This window comes from Candoia aspera, chromosome 7 (assembly GCF_035149785.1).
Source record: "Candoia aspera isolate rCanAsp1 chromosome 7, rCanAsp1.hap2, whole genome shotgun sequence".
Lineage (NCBI taxonomy): Eukaryota > Metazoa > Chordata > Lepidosauria > Squamata > Boidae > Candoia > Candoia aspera.
The window spans coordinates 21,946,062-21,968,012 of record NC_086159.1 but is presented as its reverse complement, the minus strand read 5'-3'; the positions used below and the strand labels follow the sequence as shown (position 1 = coordinate 21,968,012).

The window sequence follows — 21,951 nt, the reverse complement described above, 5'->3', positions numbered from 1 at the left end:
AATGAGTGTGACACAGCCAAAAAATATTTTAACATCAAGGCATTTCTTCCTGCTCTTGAGAACAGGGAGACTAGCTGGCTCCCAGGATATGCCCACTGAATGAGGATACAGTTTCTTCTGCCAATATTTTCATGCAAGGTATATCCTAATATTACAGTCAGGGATTTTAATAACTCAATAGTAACATGCAACATAATACAGAAAAAAGACTGGGTGTTATTGTGGGCACATGAAGGCCCAGAGAAGCGGACAGAAATAGCATCCAATCCCACACATAGTTGCAAAGCAGCAAATTAAGCTTTGCTATAGCGCAGTGATTCTAATACACAGAGTTTGCTATCCTCAGATGTACCTCTTCCAACTCCATTCAGTTCAGCGATGGTGTTCCTCCAGGACTTCTGCCATCCAGTATGTGTCAATATTGCATGAATAATGCTGATCATGTAGCTGGTCAATCAATGTTTATTGTAATTTGTTGCCAAAGCACCACCCTGGGAATGAAGTCAAGAATTCTACCCAGCGTATGTTAGCTGACTGACAGCAAAATCAGTCCCTCCCCTTCCCCACTTATCAAGGATGAGCACAAAAAGGTTTAAAGAAATAAGTAACACAGGTATGTGCAATAGAAAGAAGGATGTATTGAGGATGCCATGGCTCTGAATATGTAGGCAACAGAGATTTATCAGAGCCTCTCCCCTATTTCAGTCTTTTGCACCAGAAAATATTTTATTCTGGCAGCTTTTAATGGGTAATTTTAGATGTTGCAGCTGTTCAATTTAACTATTTTATGTACTGGTGATTTTAGTAAATTGTTTATTTGGATTCTATTAATTTGTTTGGATTAATATGCTGCCCAATAGAGCATTTTTAGAAACAGAAAAGCAAAAAAAAAAAAAAAGCAAAGAGAAACCAAGACCGTAATAAAACTGTTAACAGAGTTAAAAACCCATTAGTAAAACTAATAAAAATATTAAAGATGAAATGCCTGGCAGGAAAGAAAGGTCCTAGTCTGACATTCAAATAAATACAGCAAAAAGGTCAGGAGATGTCTCTAGAACAGAAATGCACAACTTTTTCTGGGCTGAGGGTTATACCAGCTGGGGCTGCTCTCCAAAAAATATAAGATGGATCCAAAACAAACATTAAATATGACTTCACTTCAATTTCATTTCAATCTAATTAAATACTAGTATGTGTATTTTCTTGTTAAATATGTAACATTTTCCCTCTTCGTGCACATTGAGAATTACAATGTCGCAACAACTGTTGGTGGTCTCCAAGAGATAACATACACTGAAAGTATGTTATCTCCCTTCTAGAAAGAGTCCAGAAGCAGCATTAAATAGAAAACTTTCTCTTCTAAGCCATCTGTGTTACCCCTGTGGGTGGCAGCATCCAGTGAAGATGTCATGATATAGATGCTGTCAGCTCTTCTAACTACCTCAGTAGAGATGAAAGACAGAAACAGCAAATTACCAAGATAGTTACATGACCATATGCAATATTAAATAATTATTTATTTTGAAGGCCAATTTGCACATTGTGAAGCAGAAAATTAGAATCTAACACAAGGTATCTCATATAAGAAGCTGCGGTAACAACTGGCTCTTCAAGCATAAATATGTATTACAGGAATGGTAGATAAAATTTTAACAGCACATTAAAAAAAATAAATGGAATCTTCCTGAGTGTAGGCTTCTTTTTACTGTGAACAATGCATGGGATACAAAAGAGACTACCATGGAAATGAGTTTCAAGGACAGCTCACACCAATTCATAGGACTTAGTCAACATAAAGATGTGGCTATGGAAGCATAGATGGGGAAGAAATTCATCCAGGATTTATTTCATTTCACCTTCATTTATCTAATTTTGCATTTCTAGACAATACAAGAACTAAAATTTAGTTGTTATTTGAAGCATGATTAGTCATCATTAATGACAAATCATTTCAATGAATCAATTATTTGATCAATTAATATTTAACTGATCAATAAAATGTAAAATAAGGGGAAAATGTACAAAAATGCCTTGTATTAGGGGATTTGGGGTTTTTTTGGTGAAAATTGAATGCATATGCTTGGAGAAATGCTCACTAAAATACATACATGTTTTAATGCAAACTTTTTTAAAAAATGAAAATTAAAAGTTTGGAGAAACCTGAGAGAATTATAAAAAAAGCTGGAAATGGAAAGAAACTAGAATTGATATATTCACCATCCCAAAGCGGCATTCTGTGCAGTTGACTTGTTTAAGCAGGTTTTATACAATAGATGAGAATATATGTAGCTCAGGATTGAACTATGGAGTCCTTGGTGCTCTCTGAGCTTGGTTGTTTGCTTGCAGATGTTTCATTACTCAACCAGGTAACATCATCCTTGCGAGTGAGTGTGGGGTTTGCTCACTGTTTAGATACAGTAGCTTGCCCTGCCAGTGTTGGTGGGGGTGTGGTTTTCCCTTTGGTAGTTCCTTGATTAGGGTATTGTTTTCTGCTTGTTTGCCTAGTGTTAATCCCTGCTTATCTGGGTGTTGGCTGCTGAAGCAGATGTGTTCTGGTATTTTTGTTTCCTTCTTAGCTTTTTTAATGTCTCTTTTGAATGGTGTGTAAATATGGTTTATTTCTATGTGTCTATTGATGGCTGATTTGTCTGAATGCCAAGCTTCCAGTCCACATGGACCATGCTGTCATCCACCTGGCCCACATTTACAGTGGCTTACTGTCTACATGGACCACACTTACTGTCCACATGGACCACACTTACAATGGGTAAGCTACCGTATATAAACAGGGAGCAAACCCCACACTCACTCGCACTGATGTTATCTAGTTGGGTAATGAAACATCTGCAAGCAAACAACCAAGAGAGGACCAAGGAGGTTTTATATACTTCATTCTTACCACATCCCTATACATCAACTCTATTCCCCAACTTAACTGAACAAGCCATTGTTTTCTATGAATTCAGGAAAATTACAGTATGCACAAATCAGCTATAAAATAAAAAGTAGAGAAGGAATTGGAGTTATCAAGAAGTGAAGAAGGAAGTAATGGCCAATCCATATTTTGTCTGAACTTGATATAATTAAAATATTCAAAGGTTAAGGCCAGGAACCTTTATATCTGCCAATGTCACATAGGCTGGGTTCATACATTAAAAACTATGACTTCTCAAACCATGCTTTGCTGAATAAGTTACAAGTCACATATCACAGTGGATGTGTTCACAAATACATTTAAACAATCCAGTTAAAGTACACATTTGCAGAACAAAAATAAGTTTGGTTACTTTTCTGTGGTTTAATGTGCATGCTGGCTGTGTTAACTTGTGTTAAGTGTGCATGCTGTCTGGGGAATTCTGGGAGTTGAAGTCCACACATCTTAAAGTTGCCAAGGTTGAGAAACACAGGACCATGGAATAAAGAATGGAGGATGCCATTCTTGTGTCAGTTTCAATTTATTTCAGGGCAAACCGGGATTACAGTATTTGGGGAAAAGTGGAGGGGCACCAATATTTTTGGCCACATCTGTATAAGCCCTGTCTAGAATCACTGCTCCTGCTGTAAAGATATACAGTTAATTCTGTTTAACACTTGTGCAATTAAAATTGTGTCACTTGGGGGGCGGGGTGGAAATAAATCAAGCACTTTAAAATTAAGCCCTTATTTAATTACTTCTGAAAGGTAATGTTGGTGTTCAATTAATAAATAGTTTATAGGAATATTGTTTTTAGAATCTCCTGTCACTGTGCAGGGTTAGAGATACCAACAATTAGGGCAAGAATTACTCCATTTTGCCTTTCCTTGCTTTCTGGTAGTTAATTTCTTCTAAAAGCACTACAGCTTTATACATAAGCAGGGAACAGTCTAGAAACATTAAATTTGCAGGTCACAGTTCGGCAAACTCAAGATACAACTAAGTCCATCCGAAACAACGGGATCCAAATTAGCAGTGGGACCACAATCCTTTGTAAATCTGGGAAAAATAAAACTCACTGAACAAATTGAAGAATTTACTTTTTAAAAAGGATGTCTCATTCCACAGCTTTTGTACAATTTAACTGTAACTAATTTTTGTTAGATAAAAATTAGTGTGCTGGAGTCACTATTACAAAATATTTTTTCATGAAACTTACAGATGAATGGTTCTCAACCATACACACAGGTACACATGCACGTACAAACATACAATTTGGTCATTAAAGTGATCCCATGAAAAGAGGAATTTTTGCCGTTTTAAAAGTACACAGATCAATTCTAAAGCATTTCTAAAGTTTAACCTTTGCATATAGGTCTTACATACGTATCATCCTGGCAGTATTAAGATACCAAAAATATGGTGTTAATGGATCCCTATTGTTACTTCTAAGTTAACTATCAGAAGTTCTTTCAGTGGAGAAAAATTAGGCCTATTCCATCATAAGCCTCTTTAAAGCACTTGTTTTAGTAGGAAAGAAGTAACCATAGATTTAGCTTTCCCAGTTAAAGTTATTCAATGATTGTAAGTTAATTTGAAAGTTGTCTAAGAGATGGAAATAAAGATGCAAATCTCCTATCATACAAAACCTACAGCAACCTTGGTCCAAAGTTTAATGTTGTGGGTCAGCCTCTTGGACCATTTCTCTAGAGCTACCCCAAATTGGTCATCATGTTGCTTGCTGTTGTTATTTTATCTCAATAGAAACATTGGTTAAAATGCACCATACTATAAGAACCAAAGGAGCCAAACCAAAACAATAACACTTCAGAGTGGCATTAAAATGAGAGTGACAATATTAATATACCATAATATACCGTAGACAACTTTAGGTTGAATATTAAGGAAAACATCCTAACAGTAGGAGCAGCTTAGTAGTGGAACAAATTACCCATCTGTTGGGGATGGTTTAACTTGGATTTTTCCACCAAGCAGGGAGTTGGATTCATTAATGTCTTCTGGCTAAATGGATCTCCCCCCACCCTTTTTAAATTCACAAGAAAAAAAAGATTCAGGGAAAAGGTTAAACACCTTTCCCAAATACCACAACTGGCTCCTTGATCCAACTATCCTCTTATTATTAACACAAGAAACCATGAGAGCTCATATGCAACTAGCTTGAACACATATTATTTAGTTAAGGGTAGCAGGGGCCAGAAGAAAACTGGCTAGAATTATTGGGAAGCAGAGAATCAAAAGCCGACTGTGCTGCTACTACCTTTCACCTTTTATTATAATTTTTTTAAAAGGAATAGGAGTTATAAATGGAAGTGTCTATTGTAACTAAACACACACAAACACATACAAAGACTGTTTGATGTTTAGTATACTGAAACATTCACACAGAACCCTACCAGTAACAGGTGAGCACCATTTGAATAGCCAGTTATGATTCACAGCAAATATTTGTGTTAATCTAAATTTAAATTAACTTTTCTTTGTTAGAATGAGCTGTAAGCACTAACACTTACTTTGTCTCCAAGAACTCAATGTGTTTCAAGGTTGAAATCTACATTAATTAATACAAAATAATAAACATTTGTATATTATTATTTTTATTCATTATTGTTTTTAACGTTTTGTTAGCTGCCCAGAGTTGCTCTGGTGATTGGATGACCCTATAAATTGAGTAAATAAATATGGGTTCAGAATTCAGATTAGCTCATATTAAACAGAAAAATATGAGGCCATTATTGCCTATCTAGTAATAAAATGGATAAAAATGAAATATATTTAGTGCTAAAGGAAATTAACACTTTGTTTGCTGTATTTGGTTATCTTTATAAAGTGGACACACCAGCAGGGAATCTCACTGCCATATGGATCCATAGCTTCCTCTCAGGCCTGCTGCAAATACTGCACACATAATTAATCTAGGACTCCAAAAATCATAATACAAGACTGGGAGGAAAATGTAAAATGCTTTTCTGAAGAACATTCAAAGGAAATTTGTTTGAAGATCTGGTAGAGCTAAAGCAACTAAATATGGTGATGGTTATCTAGGAGCCTGCTGCCCACGAAGGTAGGGGAGGCTATAATTTAAAGCTTGAGCTTCTTCCTCACCAGACTGCTATCTCCCCCAAATCTGCTTTTAGGGTAACTGTTTTGGTCATGGATAAACAAATTAAGAGAAAAATAATTAACTTGTTGGGGAGCAGAAGGTGAAAGGAAAGATGGGACAAAAGTAAATATTTAAACTGCTCCCCACTTCCCAGCTGTAGTCTGTCTTTTGGAAAGAGGAAGGCAACAGAGAATCACAGGTAAGGGTGAGGATGCCACAGAGCCAGGTGGAACATGAAGGAGGAGCTGCCATGGTTATTGCACCTTACCAGCTGACATGGCAAGCAGAGAAGCCATGTGGCATGCACTGTGCCATCGACATGGAGTACAAGGGTACTCCACAACCAGTGGAGACACTGGTGATGATCACTGTAAGATGCTGTCATGCAACACAGCTGCCTCCTAGTTTGCTACCTACTCAAATACTGCTATGTTATCTCTCAGTACTTTCAAGCATTTAAGGACCTCTTTTTTAGTATATTAATCGAAGTTAACTTCAGTACTTACTTTATATATCTCAGATGCTGAGGACACTTCCAGTATCTGAAATACACCAATAATACATGTTCTGCCTATTCCTTACGTGCCTTTAGAATCTGCTCCAGAGGATTGGGAACCCCCCTGAAATGGGCTCTGGAGAACAAGTGTCCAACGAGAGATCTTCAAAAGACTTGGTCTTTTTCCCAGAACCTGTCCAACAGTTGCCTTCAAATTGCAATTTTTAATATGAAAGGAGAAAATCTTAAATATGTATGAATAAAATGTATTCAATTGTATTACATAAAATCAAATTTAATTGTTGTCCTGACCCCACCCATTTCTTCATCCTGGCTCTGCCTGCTGTTCTGAGTGTGGCCCCAGTGTATAAGCCAAAGATTAAGGAAGACACAGACCAGCTAAACTGTCATGAATACTGATGGTGAGCAGGAGGGGGCCCCTATCCAGGGGGGAAAACGCATGCGTAGTACTAAGGAGTTAAGCAGCCATTCAAAGAGACACAGATCAGACTTGCCTTAACTTTTGGGGTTTATCTGTCTGGGTTTTTCCCACGCTTCTTCAGTTTGTTAGGATTTTCTGTCTAATGTAGCAGTAATAAACACTAGAGACCTATTCCTTGTCTCAGCGTGGTTTCCTGACTGTTAGGACATAAACTGAGCAACTCCCCCATCAGGGGAGAGAACTGCTGAAGGGAAGTAAAAATCACAGTACACAAATGGAATTTAATTCACAAGATAATGGATCCTGCTGCTCTGTAATGGCATCAAACCTGTGAAATTCCCTCCTTAGGGAAATGTATAAATCCTTTCTTCTTAGTTTTTAGATGCAAAACCAAGAGGATCTATACTGAAGATTTCTTTGGCTTGTCCTGCTTACAATGGACAGAGGTGTCCATTTTAAGTTTGTTCCATCCTGTTCCTATACTAGTTTGCTAACACATTGCACAACGTTTTGCCAAATATGCAATTTTTTCCAAGACAGTGGACTTTGTGCATTGTTTTTATGTGTATACTTTTTCCTAATATAAGCATTTATTTATACTGGTGAATTCCATCACAAAATCTGGGGAAGCGTGAATACCAAAGTGCTTATTAGTATTCATAAGAAGTTGTTTAAAATCACATTAACATTTTTAAATGACATAATTTATACTAATGAGTCTTGACATCAGTTCGTACATTAAGAAATAAACATAATAGATTTGTCTAGCAGATATGGATTCACTTCTTTTCGACACTAACTCAGTAATATCCTAAACTGAATATGAGTTGACAAGATACCCTGAAACTACACTTAGCCAAAATGCTCACTCCCAATTTCCTCAAATTAATATCTTAACTACATTTTTTTTATTAGCAGCCTTGTCAATCCTTTAATGGAAAGAGAAGTTATACATTAATTCAAATCAATTAATAAAATCCCAGGCTTCTTACATGTATTATGTAACCATCGAGTAATTTCAATCTTCTACTTTTAAAAATGAGATGATCTTCACTATTTCAACCAAAAATATTAATTAGATGATCTGGAAAATCTCTCCTATAAAATTTCTCCTAGGTTGAAATATATTTTGTTCCATTTGGGATTTTTCTGTTCCCTTTTCTTAACCAGTGAATTGCTCTTCTAAACCCAATTAGAATCTCCCAAGAGCTCTCTCAATAAAATTAAATAAGCTGATATCTTCTGAACACTTTCCAGTATGCAAGGTATTATGGTGACTCCACATTTAACAAATTAAAGCCATTTTTTCTCATGAACAAAGGCCTGACACCTGATCATAGACAGCTTTAATTTAAAAAAAATTAGCAAGGTTCACTGGATTGTCACCTGATTTTTTATTAGCATCTGATAAAAATTATTGTTAATAATAATGATTTTTGTCCTAAATGCCTGGGAAATTTTCTGGACTGGGAGGTTTTACAGTTCCATCTGGTATTCCACACTTTAAATCCCTGCTCCTTTTAGGTATCTGTATCCCAGATCCTTCCCTTAATCTGCTACTTAATGTCATGAGTAAGGATGGCGAGCAGGGGGCTCCCTTCCAGACTGTTAAGCGCATGCGTAGCACTGAGGAATTGGTGAGCCATTCCAAGAGGCACAGATTGGGACCGCCTTAACCTGCGGGGTTTATATGGCTGGGTTTTCCCACGTTTGTTCAGTTTGTTAGGATTACTGTTATGTATTCGCAATAAAACATTAGAGACCAGTTCCCTGTCTCAGAGTGTTTCCTGGGAGTCAGGACACTTAAGACATCCTAGCTGCATACATATTCAACTTATTTTCTGGATAAAACTGTTTAATGTTTCAATTATGATAAAAATGTTTAATGTTTCCAATTATCCCTGTCTATCACAATTCCATCTTTGTTCCTAGTTTGCTATTTTGAGATCCCATCCAAGTCTTGTTAATGTTAAGTAGTATTATTCTCCCCCATGTCTCTAAATATGAAATCTCTGGCAGGTGTGCCCATTTAATGCCAGGGTCAGTATTTCTTCTTGACATGGGTGCCCCAGAATCAAAATTTCTCAAGGTATCAGTAAAAGATTTTTTTAATTTATTGGCAAAGGGCCTCTTGGGCACAGTATTACACGTTTGTCTCAAAGTGGACTTTTGCATTTTGGGTTCCTCAAGATTGGCTGGGAGTCTCTACCATTTTTAAAACTTCCCAGTAACCCAGACCCTCATGGATATCATTGATGGGATTTGCAATCCAAAAACACCAAAGGATCTAAGGCTGGCAAAATCTACTTTATATAAGGCATGGATACAAATGCCATACTGTGAACTACTGGCCACTTTATATATCACAACTGCTGAAGCGTATTTTGAGGAAAAAATTATTTTTTCTGCTACATCGTGATCAAAAACTTCCCGTTCTAAAATACCTCTGTGGAAGATGGGAGTGAGCAATCATAGCAAGCAGAACTGAACATTCCGAAATGGCCAAAATATAAGAAAAGTGTGTTCTTGCCTTTGCAGCAAGAACTGGGGTGACAGGAAGCAAACTCCTGTTTTCATCAATTACATTTTGGAAAATATGCAACAGTTGATAGATTTGCCTTACTTGTCATAGGGGTTTCCTAATTTTTTAAAATATTTTTTCTATTTTTTCTTTTAGAAAAAAAGTTTCTGAGAATTCAAAAATTCAAATTGAATTGAATTTGAGAATCAGGGAGGGGGCAAAAAAGATGGTAGCCATGACAGTGAGATTGAAACCCTGCCTCTTTTTCTGTGCTGCATATAAAAACAGGGTGGGGCTTCAATCACATAGTCATGGCCACCATATTGTATTTTTACCCTCCCCTTGGGCATCCCTGTTTTCTTATTATGTGTTGTATAAATATCTGAAAAATATTTCTAATAGCAAATATTTCTAATATTTGCAGTGAGATTGTATTTTGTTGTTTATTCATTCAGTCGCTTCCGACTCTTTGTGACTTCATAGACCAGCCCACGCCAGAGCTTCCTGTCGGTCGTCAACACCCCCAGCTCCCCCAGGGACGAGTCCGTCACCTCTAGAATATCATCCATCCACCTTGCCCTTGGTCGGCCCCTCTTCCTTTTGCCTTCCACTCTCCCTAGCATCAGCATCTTCTCCAGGGTGTCCTGTCTTCTCATTATGTGGCCAAAGTATTTCAGTTTCGCCTTTAATATCATTTCCTCGAGTGAGCAGTCTGGCTTAATTTCCTGGAGGATGGACTGGTTTGATCTTCTTGCAGTCCAAGCCACTCAGAATTTTCCTCCAACACCACAGTTCAAAAGCATCGATCTTCCTTCTCTCAGCCTTCCCTAAGGTCCAGCTCTCGCAGCCATATGTTACTGTGGGGAACACCATTGCTTTAACTATGCGGACCTTTGTTGTCAGTGTGATGTCTCTGCTCTTAACTATTTTGTCATTGCTCTCCTCCCAAGAATTAAGCGTCTTCTGATTTCCTGACTGCAGTCAGCATCTGCAGTAATCTTTGCACCTAGAAATACAAAGTCTGTCACTACCTCTATATTTTCTCCCTCTATTTGCCAGTTATCAATCAAGCTGGTTGCCATAATCTTGGTTTTTTTGAGGTTTAGCTGCAAGCCAGCTTTTGCACTTACTTCTTTCACCTTCATCATAAGGCTCCTCAGTTCCTCTTCGCTTTCAGCCATCAAAGTGGTATCATCTGCATATCTGAGATTGTTAATGTTTCTTCCAGCGATTTTAACTCCAGCCTTGGATTCCTCAAGCCCAGCATGTCGCATGATGTGTTCTGCGTACAAGTTGAATAGGTAGGGTGAGAGTATACAGCCCTGCCGTACTCCTTTCCCAATCTTAAACCAGTCCGTTGTTCCGTGGTCTGTTCTTACTGTTGCTGCTTGGTCGTTATAGAGATTCTTCAGGAGGCATACAAGATGACTTGGTATCCTCATACCGCTAAGAACTTGCCACAATTTGTTCTGGTCCACACAGTCAAAGGCTTTAGAATAGTCAATAAAACAGAAATAGATGTTTTTCTGAAACTCCCTGGCTTTTTCCATTATCCAGCGGATATTGGCAATTTGGTCCCTAGTTCCTCTGCCTTTTCTAAACCCAGCTTGTACATCTGGCAACTCTCGCTCCATGAATTGCTGAAGTCTACCTTGCAGGATCTTGAGCATTACCTTACTGGCATGTGAAATGAGTGCCACTGTTCGATAGTTTGAACATTCTTCAGTGTTTCCCTTTTTTGGTATGGGGATATAAGTTGATTTTTTCCAATCTGATGGCCATTCCTGTGTTTTCCAAATTTGCTGGCATATAGCACGCATTACCTTGACAGCATCATCTCGCAAGATTTTGAACAGTTCAGCTGGGATGCCATCGTCTCCTGCTGCCTTGTTATTAGCAATGCTTCTTAAGGCCCATTCAACCTCACTCTTCAGGATGTCTGGCTCTAGCTCACTGACCACACCATCAAAGCTATCCCCTATATTGTTATCCTTCCTATACAAGTCTTCTGTATATTCTTGCCACCTTTTCTTGATCTCTTCTTTTTCTGTTAGGTCCTTGCCATCTTTGTTTTTGATCATACCCATTTTGGCCTGGAATTTACCTCTGATGTTTCTAATTTTCTGGAAGAGGTCTCCTGTCCTGTCCTGTCCTGTCCTGTCCTGTCCTGTCCTGTCCTGTCCTGTCCTGTCCTGTCCTGTCCTATTCTATTCTATTCTATTCTATTCTATTCTATTCTATTCTATTCTATTCTATTCTATTCTATTCTATTCTATTCTATTCTTCTTCCACGCATTGCTTGTTTAAAAATAATTCCTTATCTCTTCTGGCTAACCTCTGGAATTTTGCATTTAATTGGGCATATCTCCCCCTATCACTGTTGCCTTTTGCTTTCCTTCTTTCTTGGGCTACTTCTAGTGTCTCAGCAGACAGCCATTTTGCCTTCTTGGTTTTCTCTTTCTTTGGGATGTATTTTGTTGCCACCTCCTGAACAATGTTGCGGACTTCTGTCCATAGTTCTTCCAGGACCCTATCTACTAAGTCCAATACCTTAAATCTATTCTTCACCTCCACTGCATATTCCTTAGGAATATTAGTGAGCTCATATCTAGCTGATCTGTGGGTCTTCCCTAATCTCTTTAGTCTGATCCTAAATTGTGCAAGAAGAAGTTCGTGATCGGAACTACAGTCAGCTCCAGGTCTTGTTTTTACCGACTGTATAGATGTCTGCCACCTTTGGCTGCAAAGGATGTAGTCAAACTGATTTCGGTGTTGTCCATCTGGTGAAGTCCATGTATAAAGCCGTCTCTTAGGTTGCTGGAAGAGGGCGTTTGTTATGCACATTGAGTTGTCTTGGCAAAATTCTATCAGCCTGTGTCCTGCCTCGTTTTGTTCTCCCAGGCCATGCTTACCTGTAATTCCAGGTGTCATTTGACTGCCCACCTTAGCATTCCAGTCTCCCGTGATGAAAATAACATCTCTTTTAGGCGTGTCGTCCAGTAGGTGCTGCAGATCCTCATAGAACTGCTCTACTTCAGCTTCTTCAGCATCTGTGGTTGGGGCGTATATTTGGATCACTGTGATGTTAGATGGCTTGCCCTGAATTCGAATTGAGATCATTCTATCGTTTTTTGGATTGTATCCAAGCACTGCTTTAGCCACTTTACTATTAATTATGAAGGCTACTCCATTTCTTCTGTGGTCCTCTTGTCCACAGTAGTAGATCTGGTGGTCATTTGATGTGAAGTGGCCCATTCCAGTCCATTTCAGTTCGCTGATGCCCAAAATGTCTATCTTTAATCTTGACATCTCACCAATAACCACATCCAATTTGCCCTGGCTCATAGATCTTACGTTCCAGGTTCCAATGGTGTGTTGATCCTTAGAACATCGGATTCGCCGTTCACCACCAGCACCGTCGGCCGCTAGCCGTTCTTTCGGCTTTGAGCTAGCTGCGTCATCACGACTGGGGCTAGTTGAACTCATCCTCTGTTCCTCCCCAGTAGCATTTTGACCATCTTCCGACCTGGGGGTCTCATCTTCCGATGGTATACTGACATATCTCTGGTTGTACTGATCCACTTAGTTTTCACGGCAAGAATACTGGGGTGGGTTGCCATTACCTTCCCCAGGGATTGCGTTTAGTCTGACCTTTCTGTCATGACCTTCCCGTCTTGGGTGTCCCTTCACGGTTTAGCTCATGGCATCATTGAGGTGCTCAAGCTCCAGCACCACGACAAGGTAATGATCCTTTGCTGTGAGTATTGTATTAGGAACAAAAGATACCTGTTGCAATTTAAATCATTTCTCACAACAAGCATGATGGCTGGGGGATTATGGGAGTTGAAGTTCAGCATATCTGGATGTTATCAGGTTAGACAAGGTTGGTTTAAAATTTAAATTTAAATTATTCCCACAGATTTAAAGCTTGACATGTACTTCCTCTGACATTACTTAGATTTGTGTGATTAAGTGGCCCATGAAGATACTCAAGATAATTTACATCCCCATGTTAGCATATCGAAAGGCCTAGGCATATACCCAACACGCATACCTCTCAGACATATCTCTCTAAAAACAAAATCTAGGTACAATTTTGATTTTAAATTTGTTAACACATTTATTATATACTAACAATTATACCCTACCTTTTCAAGCAGTGGTACTTAACATGGCTATAAAAAAGATGAAGTGTATCATTAAATCTATATAAATTGATTAAATAAATTAATTAAACATATCATAACATATGGGAAAGCATGTAAAACAAGCAGTCAAAAAACAGATTTGTGAAGCTGACTGGTAAAAATAACAGCAGAACAGCAGAAATTAGTCAACATGACAAAGACCTGTCTAAAGTTTTAAAAAAGATGCTTGCTCTTTGATCTTTTTTTCATTTGACTACAAATTTTTGAAGTTCTGCTGGGTCTTGCTTGCTTAGATGGCCAGTTCTTTGTTAAACCCGTTATCTGTTACAGTTCCTGGACTTTGACTGAGTCTCTGCCCAACAGATTTTCTAACCAAGCCTTCTTATCCACTCCTAGCTTCAGGAAGGCATTTAGAAATCAATCCATTCTACTTTTATAGGATTGAATGGAGCTAGAAAGGACTCCAGGTTGGATCCAAAAGTAATGTTAGATGAGTCTTCAACTGCATGCACGCACGCGCACACACACACACACCAAAAAAAGTCCCCCCCCCATTTGCATCATCTCTTGCATGGAAAAGAACTCTTATGAAACTTGCCTGTCAAATGTCTGTGCATGTATTTGTAAAGCATCACTACTGATGGTGACTTTTTTTGCAGTTTTTCTAAGCCAAACTACTAGTTTTGTAAAGTCAGAACAGTTAGAGGAGGGAATAATTTCAACAAATTCCAGCAAAGGAGCAATTATGAGATGAAAATTTTGTGCATTACAAAAAAGGCAGATCTTTGGCCAGCTCCAGCATAGTTTTCAAGTGTGCTATGGGTTTAAATCAGAATGACTTGTCTTTAAATTTATCTCAAAAGCAAAATCCTGGACACTTATACATTATCAAAAAAATAAAAAAAAGGACTCATACTGGGCAGCCCTTCAAATAATGTCTTCAAATAAAGGAATGTTTTCTCTCTGTTATTTAAAATATGTTCATTCTAATGCTCAAGATAGCTTATGAAACAAAGGAGAATAGATATGTCCCACCTATGCCAAATTCCCTGAAGGAGGACAGAGAATAAAAATGAGTTTTTAAAAAAATTATAACAGATTCTACTCTCACTCCAAACTGGGGGGAAAAGTCCTAAGAACAGCAGGGATATTTTGTTTCAAGAATGATCTGTATTATCATAGCTTTGTGGTCAGCGTTTACTCCAACAATCTTCATGTTTTATTCTCTCTGTTTCATCAAAGAGGGGATGGGAAAGAACAATACTAGAGAGCAGTTTTATTTTTGCAGAGTAGACTGAACACAGGCTCCAAATAAAAGCAGTGGAGAAGGCTTATTTGGAGTTATTTTCAAAATACAGTACGTCTTATCTAAATAGTTTACAGAGCTTTACATTTGTAAAAGCTACACAGAATGATTTCTGTGTACTAGGTTGAATGTTTCTGTCTCACATTTCGTATCTTCTTTTGCCTGAAATACAATTATGTTTGTTAATATTGCCTATATTTTATACAAAACAGTCTCTCCCAGGAGATTAGCACCTTGACATGATAGGAGGCTGCAATAATTCTGAAAGCAATGCTGGCTTGACTATGAGCTTCTGACGATATTACCACTGGTGCTAAACTTGAAAATGGAGGGATGAAACCAAAGACAATGGAGCTAAGGATAGGTTGGGTTCTGTGGATATGAGAGGAACCAACTCAACTAGAAGAAGGAACTCCAGATTCGAAACAGAAAACGGTAATGTCAAACTCCTTTATTGTTGCTAAAGTATATGGGCATGGCTAAAATATTTGTTTCAGTGCCAGGCAAATAGATCCCCTGTTCAAAGGTGCATCTCGTTTTACTGGAGAAGAATGCCAAATTTGATAAGTAGATATGAAGATGATGACTTGGTCAGATCAAACCTGCAAGGAAATTTGGGCACTAATGGTACCATTACTGAAAAAGAAGTTCCTTGTTTTAAATAATACACACCATTAGAACATAGAATATGAGAAGCATAAACCAAGGAAAACCTAAAATTGCAAAAAATTGAAGCACATTATATTTGACATTTTAGAAATAAGTGAACTTAAGTAAACTTGCATGGGCTACTTAAATCAAATAATTATATGATGGCCTATTCAGAGTGTGAGATTATACAAAGGAAGCAATAATACTAAAAGAAAGAAAGAAAGATGGGATCTCAGAATTAGTTAATATTCAATGAGCTTTCAAGATTCTGTTGTTATAGCTTCTATCCCTAAAATATTTCTTGTGCGTGTCTGTTTTCTAACCTGGCCTACTTCAAAGGGCTGACACCTACAGATGGCTTTTGTTAAAAACTTAAAGAACCACTTCCTCAGCTAATCACCGTTACCTGAGCCTAGAAAGGAATATTTTTCCCCCTACAGGCAGTGATTTGTTTCCCTGCTAATCTATTAATGTCTGATTTCATCTTTACTAAACAATATTGTTCCATGCTGAGGAGGAGGAAGAGAAGCAGAGTTGTCACTTGCTGCTGCTTATGTCCTTACCCTGGATAAAAGCCGTATCACTGAGCTTTTGAGAAACAATTGAGCAATAGCTTCTCTTCAGTGCATTCCACATTGAACAAGGGAGCTTTTTTTCTTCAAAAGCTTATTCTGGATTTCCTATTTGAAGTACCTAGGATTGCATGTTGAATCTGGGTGAACTTTCATTACAAAAACGTCTTTCAAGTCATTGAACACAGATGTATTTGTGCACCTTGTACACACTTTGGTATGTCTTTAAATATTGCACCCATCCCAAATTCTTGGAATTTGAAAGGACAGGAGTCAAAGTTAATTAGATATATTAATTAAATTCAGTAGCCAGACATAAAGTCAGAAAATGACTAAACCTAAAGCTGCCTATGTTGACACCATCAAAGTGTGCTAAGTCTGGGAACGAGACAGGATCATGAAGAGATTATTAACTGGCCAGAGATGGAATTTCAGCCAAAGGCATGCGTGGCCTTTTTAAAGTCTCCAGGTATTTATTTCATAAGTCTTGAATACAGGGTTTAGGAGTTGGAGATATGAGGTGCATTCATGAAGAAACTAGCTATACAGAAACAAGCTTCAAAAAGTTATTTTATTAAAGCAGAAGCAAGCAAGAACCAGTCATATGTGGTCTCCAAATTCTGCCACTTAAATATTCAATAGAATATAAAGAAGAATGGTGTTAAGCTTTGCACAGGTTTAATACTACTACTACTACTACTAATAATAATAATAATAATAGCAGCCACGCAGCCCCTCCTCAATGTGCAATCTGCCTGAAATGTCAGTGTATTTATGTCACATCATTACAACATTGTAGCCTTCCACAATCTACTACGGCCCCTTGTTATCATTCCTCCCCAAATTTAAAATATGGCCAATGAAAAATTGCCCATCTCTAGTATAAAACAGGCACTGTTAATACTAGAGGACTTATCAGTCTAGTAATTAGGGGGTTTTGACTTTGTATTTTATTTCTCTGTAATTTTTTTTCCTAATTTCAGTTTGTATTATCATTTAGTCTTGTAAAACTCTTTAATAAAAAAATTATTTAAAAAAGTCTAGTAATTAGGGTGTTATTTATTCTGGCAAGAATTATTTTTTTTTACCAACGTACACACTTGAATGTTTGTTACTTTTACTATTTAATCTTCATTAATTAAAAAAAATGAAGATTTTAAAAACCCTGCATTTATTTTTAAGGCCGCCTGACTCTGAAAAGTCAGTATTTCAAACACATAATTTAAAAGCACAGTTAAAACATAACCACCTAGACAAAACAGCAACAATATCATTGAAAAAGATTTGACATGGCTCCACAAATACCCTTGGAGAGTGGGAACCATATGTATCACTGGGAGGATGCTGTTCAAGAGGGCAAGGGCTGTGACAGGAAGGTATGCTTCCTTGGTCCCACAAGATAACAACTTTTCATTGGGGGCGCTAGCAAGCTGAGACAACTAGAGATAGGCAGTCCCCCAAATAGCCAGGCCTTATGCAACCTTGAATTGCACTTGGAAGCCAACTGATAACCAAAGAAAGTAGGTTACAGTAACAGTGACACATGGGCATAACAAGAAACGCCTGCTACTGACTACATTGCTAATGTAATGGACTAGCTGTAGCTTCAGGATGGTCTTCAAGGTCAGCCCCATGGAGAGTGCATTTCAATAGTCCACACACAAGGTGACTGCTCTTTGAGCAGTAGCCACAGGTCCAGAAGGAGAATCCCCAAGTTGCATCTTAGTCTTGAATAGGGAAGTGCAACCCCAACCAAGACCAAAGGTGAAAACCTCCCCAACCCAGGGGGCCCACAGCCACAGCCACTCAGTCTTGTCAAGATTGAGCTGAAGTCTGTTCCTCCCCATCCAAACCCAAACAGCCTCCAGGCACCAAGTCGATAGATCAGCAGCTTCACCTCCACAGCCCAGCATAGAGATATAGAATTGGGTATCATCACAGTTTGACACCGCACTTGCACTGAAGAAATACCTCATTTCAATAATTAAAAAATAAGGATTGATCCTCAAAACAATTTACCCACCCTAACCAAATCATTGCTGCTACAGGTAGTCCTCTTTTAGCTATTAGTGACCACAAATTGGGACTGGCAAGAAGTTACTTTTTCATCAGTATCATTAACTGTGAATGGTCACTGTATGAGTATGAGGTAGTTACTAAACAAGGACTTACCTGAATTGTATTTATAACCATTTGGTACTTGCCAAGATATCTTGAACACCATTTCACCTTTCAGCACAACTTACTTTGTAAATCTACTACTGGAGTAGGCAACCCCAAACCATAGGCTATATCCAACCCCCATGTAGACCTTCTGTAGTCACCAGAACTTGAGTCACCTTGAGTGAAGAAGGCCCAGATCATTGCCCCTCTTTGTTTTTAGGGGAATTAAAGAGAGGGTGTAAGCAGTGTGATTAACGAATCCATTGTACTTTTTATCACTCCACTTAATCAGGCCAATTTTCATGCTGGGGACAAAATGCATGCCCAAAAGCTCTGCAAAGCTTAAGTAACCTCTTTTACCCATTAAATCCTATGAACTGCTGTTTTGTTTTTTAAAAAATGTGACCCCCATCCGCTAAAAAATGTTGCCCACCCCATCATCTGTGATCATATACCATTACAATGACTCTTCTATGCCGCCATGTCTGGCAAGTTAAAATTTCTTAATCACATATACTGAGCTCCTTAGAGGAAGGACAGAGATTTCCTTTCTAAGAAATGCTTCCTGTATAAGAAACGCTATTTAAAAATGCCCCAAAGAACAAAGCTGAGTTAGGTGGCCATAACAAAGATTCAGTGTCAACATCAAGACAGTTTTAAGTATTAATTATTATTGAGGCAAGCAGTGGCTCCGAGTTTTAGCCAGATACACTTCCCAACTCAGTACAAAACCTTGAACCTACCTAGAATAAACAAGTGCTTCAAGAACAGAGAATGTAGCAATTGCTAGAAATCAGTACTTTACTTTGAGAGTGATACTTTTTTTTAAAGAAAATTAAAATATTATATTTAAAAAATCAGATGGGGATGGGAACATGAAAGACAGCAAGAGAGGCATAAGCAGGCACAGGAGTGCTCCCTGGGCACCATTTGCCCACTGATGAAATAAGGCAAGCATGCCTGGTGCCTTCCACATGCGTTGGGACACGCTGTTTGGGAGTTGCAATCCCATCGCAACTAGAGAGCAGCAGGTCAGGGAAAATGAAAGAGAGACTGACTATTTCTTAAAATCATCCTTGCAGACACTTGCCAATATGCCACTCAATCTGTTCAGAAATAAGATCAGCACACTAATATAATCTTCAGCATTAACATAACTCTTTGGAATGTTCAAACTGCTCTGCATTTCTTTCCTCAATCATCCTTATTACATGAATCTTGCAGAACAGATCCGTATCATCATCTCAGACTAAAGATAACAATGAGCAGAATTAAAAGCTAGTGGCTTATCTTAGTACTAGACAGGGAAATTAGACTGCATTTCTTTTCTACAAATCCTCATTCAATTTGTTGACAAATAATTTGCTTAATAAAGTCTTTCAAAGGAGTTTTGAAGACATTCTCATAGGTGGAGTGTGACGTGCACAAATGTGTTGTCTTTTCTGTACCCTCTCCAGAAACCTGCTTGCTACAGTTAAATCCCAAAAGAAAACATTATGGAGAAACTCCTTCCGTTCAGCTTTTTCAGTAGTTTTGCTACTGTCCCTTCACCTGTGCTTGAGAAGTCAATAGAGAATTCCTCCTTTATCTAGGGAAACTGTCCATCCCGTTTCTTTGCTCATAAACGTGGCTGAGAATTTCAGAAGGCCATTAATGTCCAGCTCAGTGCCAAGCTCCTAGCAACAGGGAACTATCAAGAAAGCAAAAATCCCAGAAACCTCAATAATGAGTTTTAATGCAACAATTAGGGGTAAGATACAGACTTTTGGAAACTTAGTCAGAATGCCCAAGTAAATTCCAGGCAAACTACTGGGGAGGGTATTGTTGAGAACAGGGCCACCATTGAAAAGACCTACAATTTGTATTTCTGAATTGGAGACATTGAGACCAGAGCCACTGAAGATAATATTAGGACATGAAGCAGGGAATCAAAGAGAAGGAACAAGAATGTTAATCTGCTTACTTACCATTCGGTTCCTAAAGTTTCTGAAGTCATCCTCTAAGATACATTTGATCATATCTGGCTCAGATACCACTATGTACATTCGATGACCAATGTAATACCTGTATTAGGTTACAAGTGAACAGAAAAGGATATTCCATTAATGACTAAAGTAAACAGGAGGTAGATATATGGATTCCCATGACATAGCAATGCTAGGAAGTCACAAGCATACAGTTTCAACTGAAGCCAATTAAATCCAAAACAGTGAGAAAGGAGTTGCTCAATATTCATCCGAAGTATGGTGGGCACAACAATTATAATGTAGTGAAGAATCCAGTTTGACCTTAAGAAAAAGGATTTCATTCTTGACTTTTCTTTTGATTTCTATGGAACTATATATCAACTTCTGGAGGCAAGATTGAGTGGGAGAGATAGCCCCTATTCTCCTATTCCAGGAAAACTAAATAAAATATTAATTAGCATTTTTGCTATGTTTTCATTACAGCCCCAATTGCAAAATTCCCATACCACACTAAAGCATGATGTGGTTTGTTTCTTTTTGGTTTTGCATGCTGTGAGGACCCCGTCAACTATAATATATTCCAGAAATCATAATTTTATAAACAGGACTTAATCCAACAAGTGAACTCAACCATTATGTTGCTTATGTTTAGAACTGATAAATAAAGGTCTATCAACAGGGTCTAGCACAGTTCACCTTAGTGTCAATCATACTATGAACATTACCAAATAAACAAGTAATCTACACAGCACATAACCCAACCTTGCTGGCTGGGGAATTCTGGGAGTTGAAGTCCACCCATCTTAATGTTCCTGAGGTTGAGAAACACTGTTCTTGACAAAACCTGAATAACAGATGTTACATTTATTTCAAAATATACTGGAATGAGCAAAATGGATGTACATCCTTGGATCACCCAAAACAGGTCTTCCTGACCACCTACAATGAAGTTAATTGTAGAAACTTCTGGTGCCATCATGATGAATTCAGTAACTTCAGGGAAAGAGGCTGAAAAAAATTGCCAATGGAAAGCATAACAAAGCACAAATGAATTTTAAAACATGCAAGGAAAATGAGCAAAATGCCTTTTACATGAAGACACCTTTATTTAGGCAATCTGCAATTTGGAAAAGATGTATGAAGAAAAAGCAAAGTACAAAGGAACCTATTATTTCCTTTCACCTCCAGCAGTGGCTGTTACTTCAAATGCTTTTCTCTGGTTTCTCCATCAGCATATTTGGAGTATATTTGCCCCAGCCTTAACTGGTAAGTAAAAGATGTTGAGAAATAGACATGATTGGGGGGATGCACAGGAGCATTCAGATGGAAGGCTGATGGTTTTGGCTTTTAGAGATTGCTAAGTACAATCTCATCATAGGTAAACACCACAAATATTTTTCCTATAATTCAAGGTAATTTGCTTTCCTTTCAAACTCTTATTTGAATTGTTTCAAAGGGATTTGCAAAGTGTGCTCAAAAAAGACAGGGTGTGTAAGTTTTAATGATTATATCCAATTTTGCTTTTAGGCCGTGGAAAGAGACTGTTTCTCTCTTCTACCCCTCAAGTAAAACACAATTTTATTTCTGTCCTAATGTGTTCATGTGGCATTATTTATTGGATTTCCACATTGCCCCTCCTCTACAGAATAC

At 38.0% G+C, this 21,951-nt stretch overlaps 1 protein-coding gene across 1 annotated transcript in view; it reads right to left on the bottom strand.

The window, feature by feature from the left end:
* TBXAS1 (thromboxane A synthase 1) overlaps positions 1 to 21,951 on the bottom strand; it is a 269,800-nt gene that overhangs the window by 117,659 nt on the left and 130,190 nt on the right. Inside the window, exon 5 of the mRNA XM_063308553.1 lies at positions 20,302 to 20,398. Within this exon, the coding sequence (XP_063164623.1) occupies positions 20,302 to 20,398 (97 nt within the window). The remainder of the gene's footprint in view (positions 1 to 20,301; positions 20,399 to 21,951) is intronic.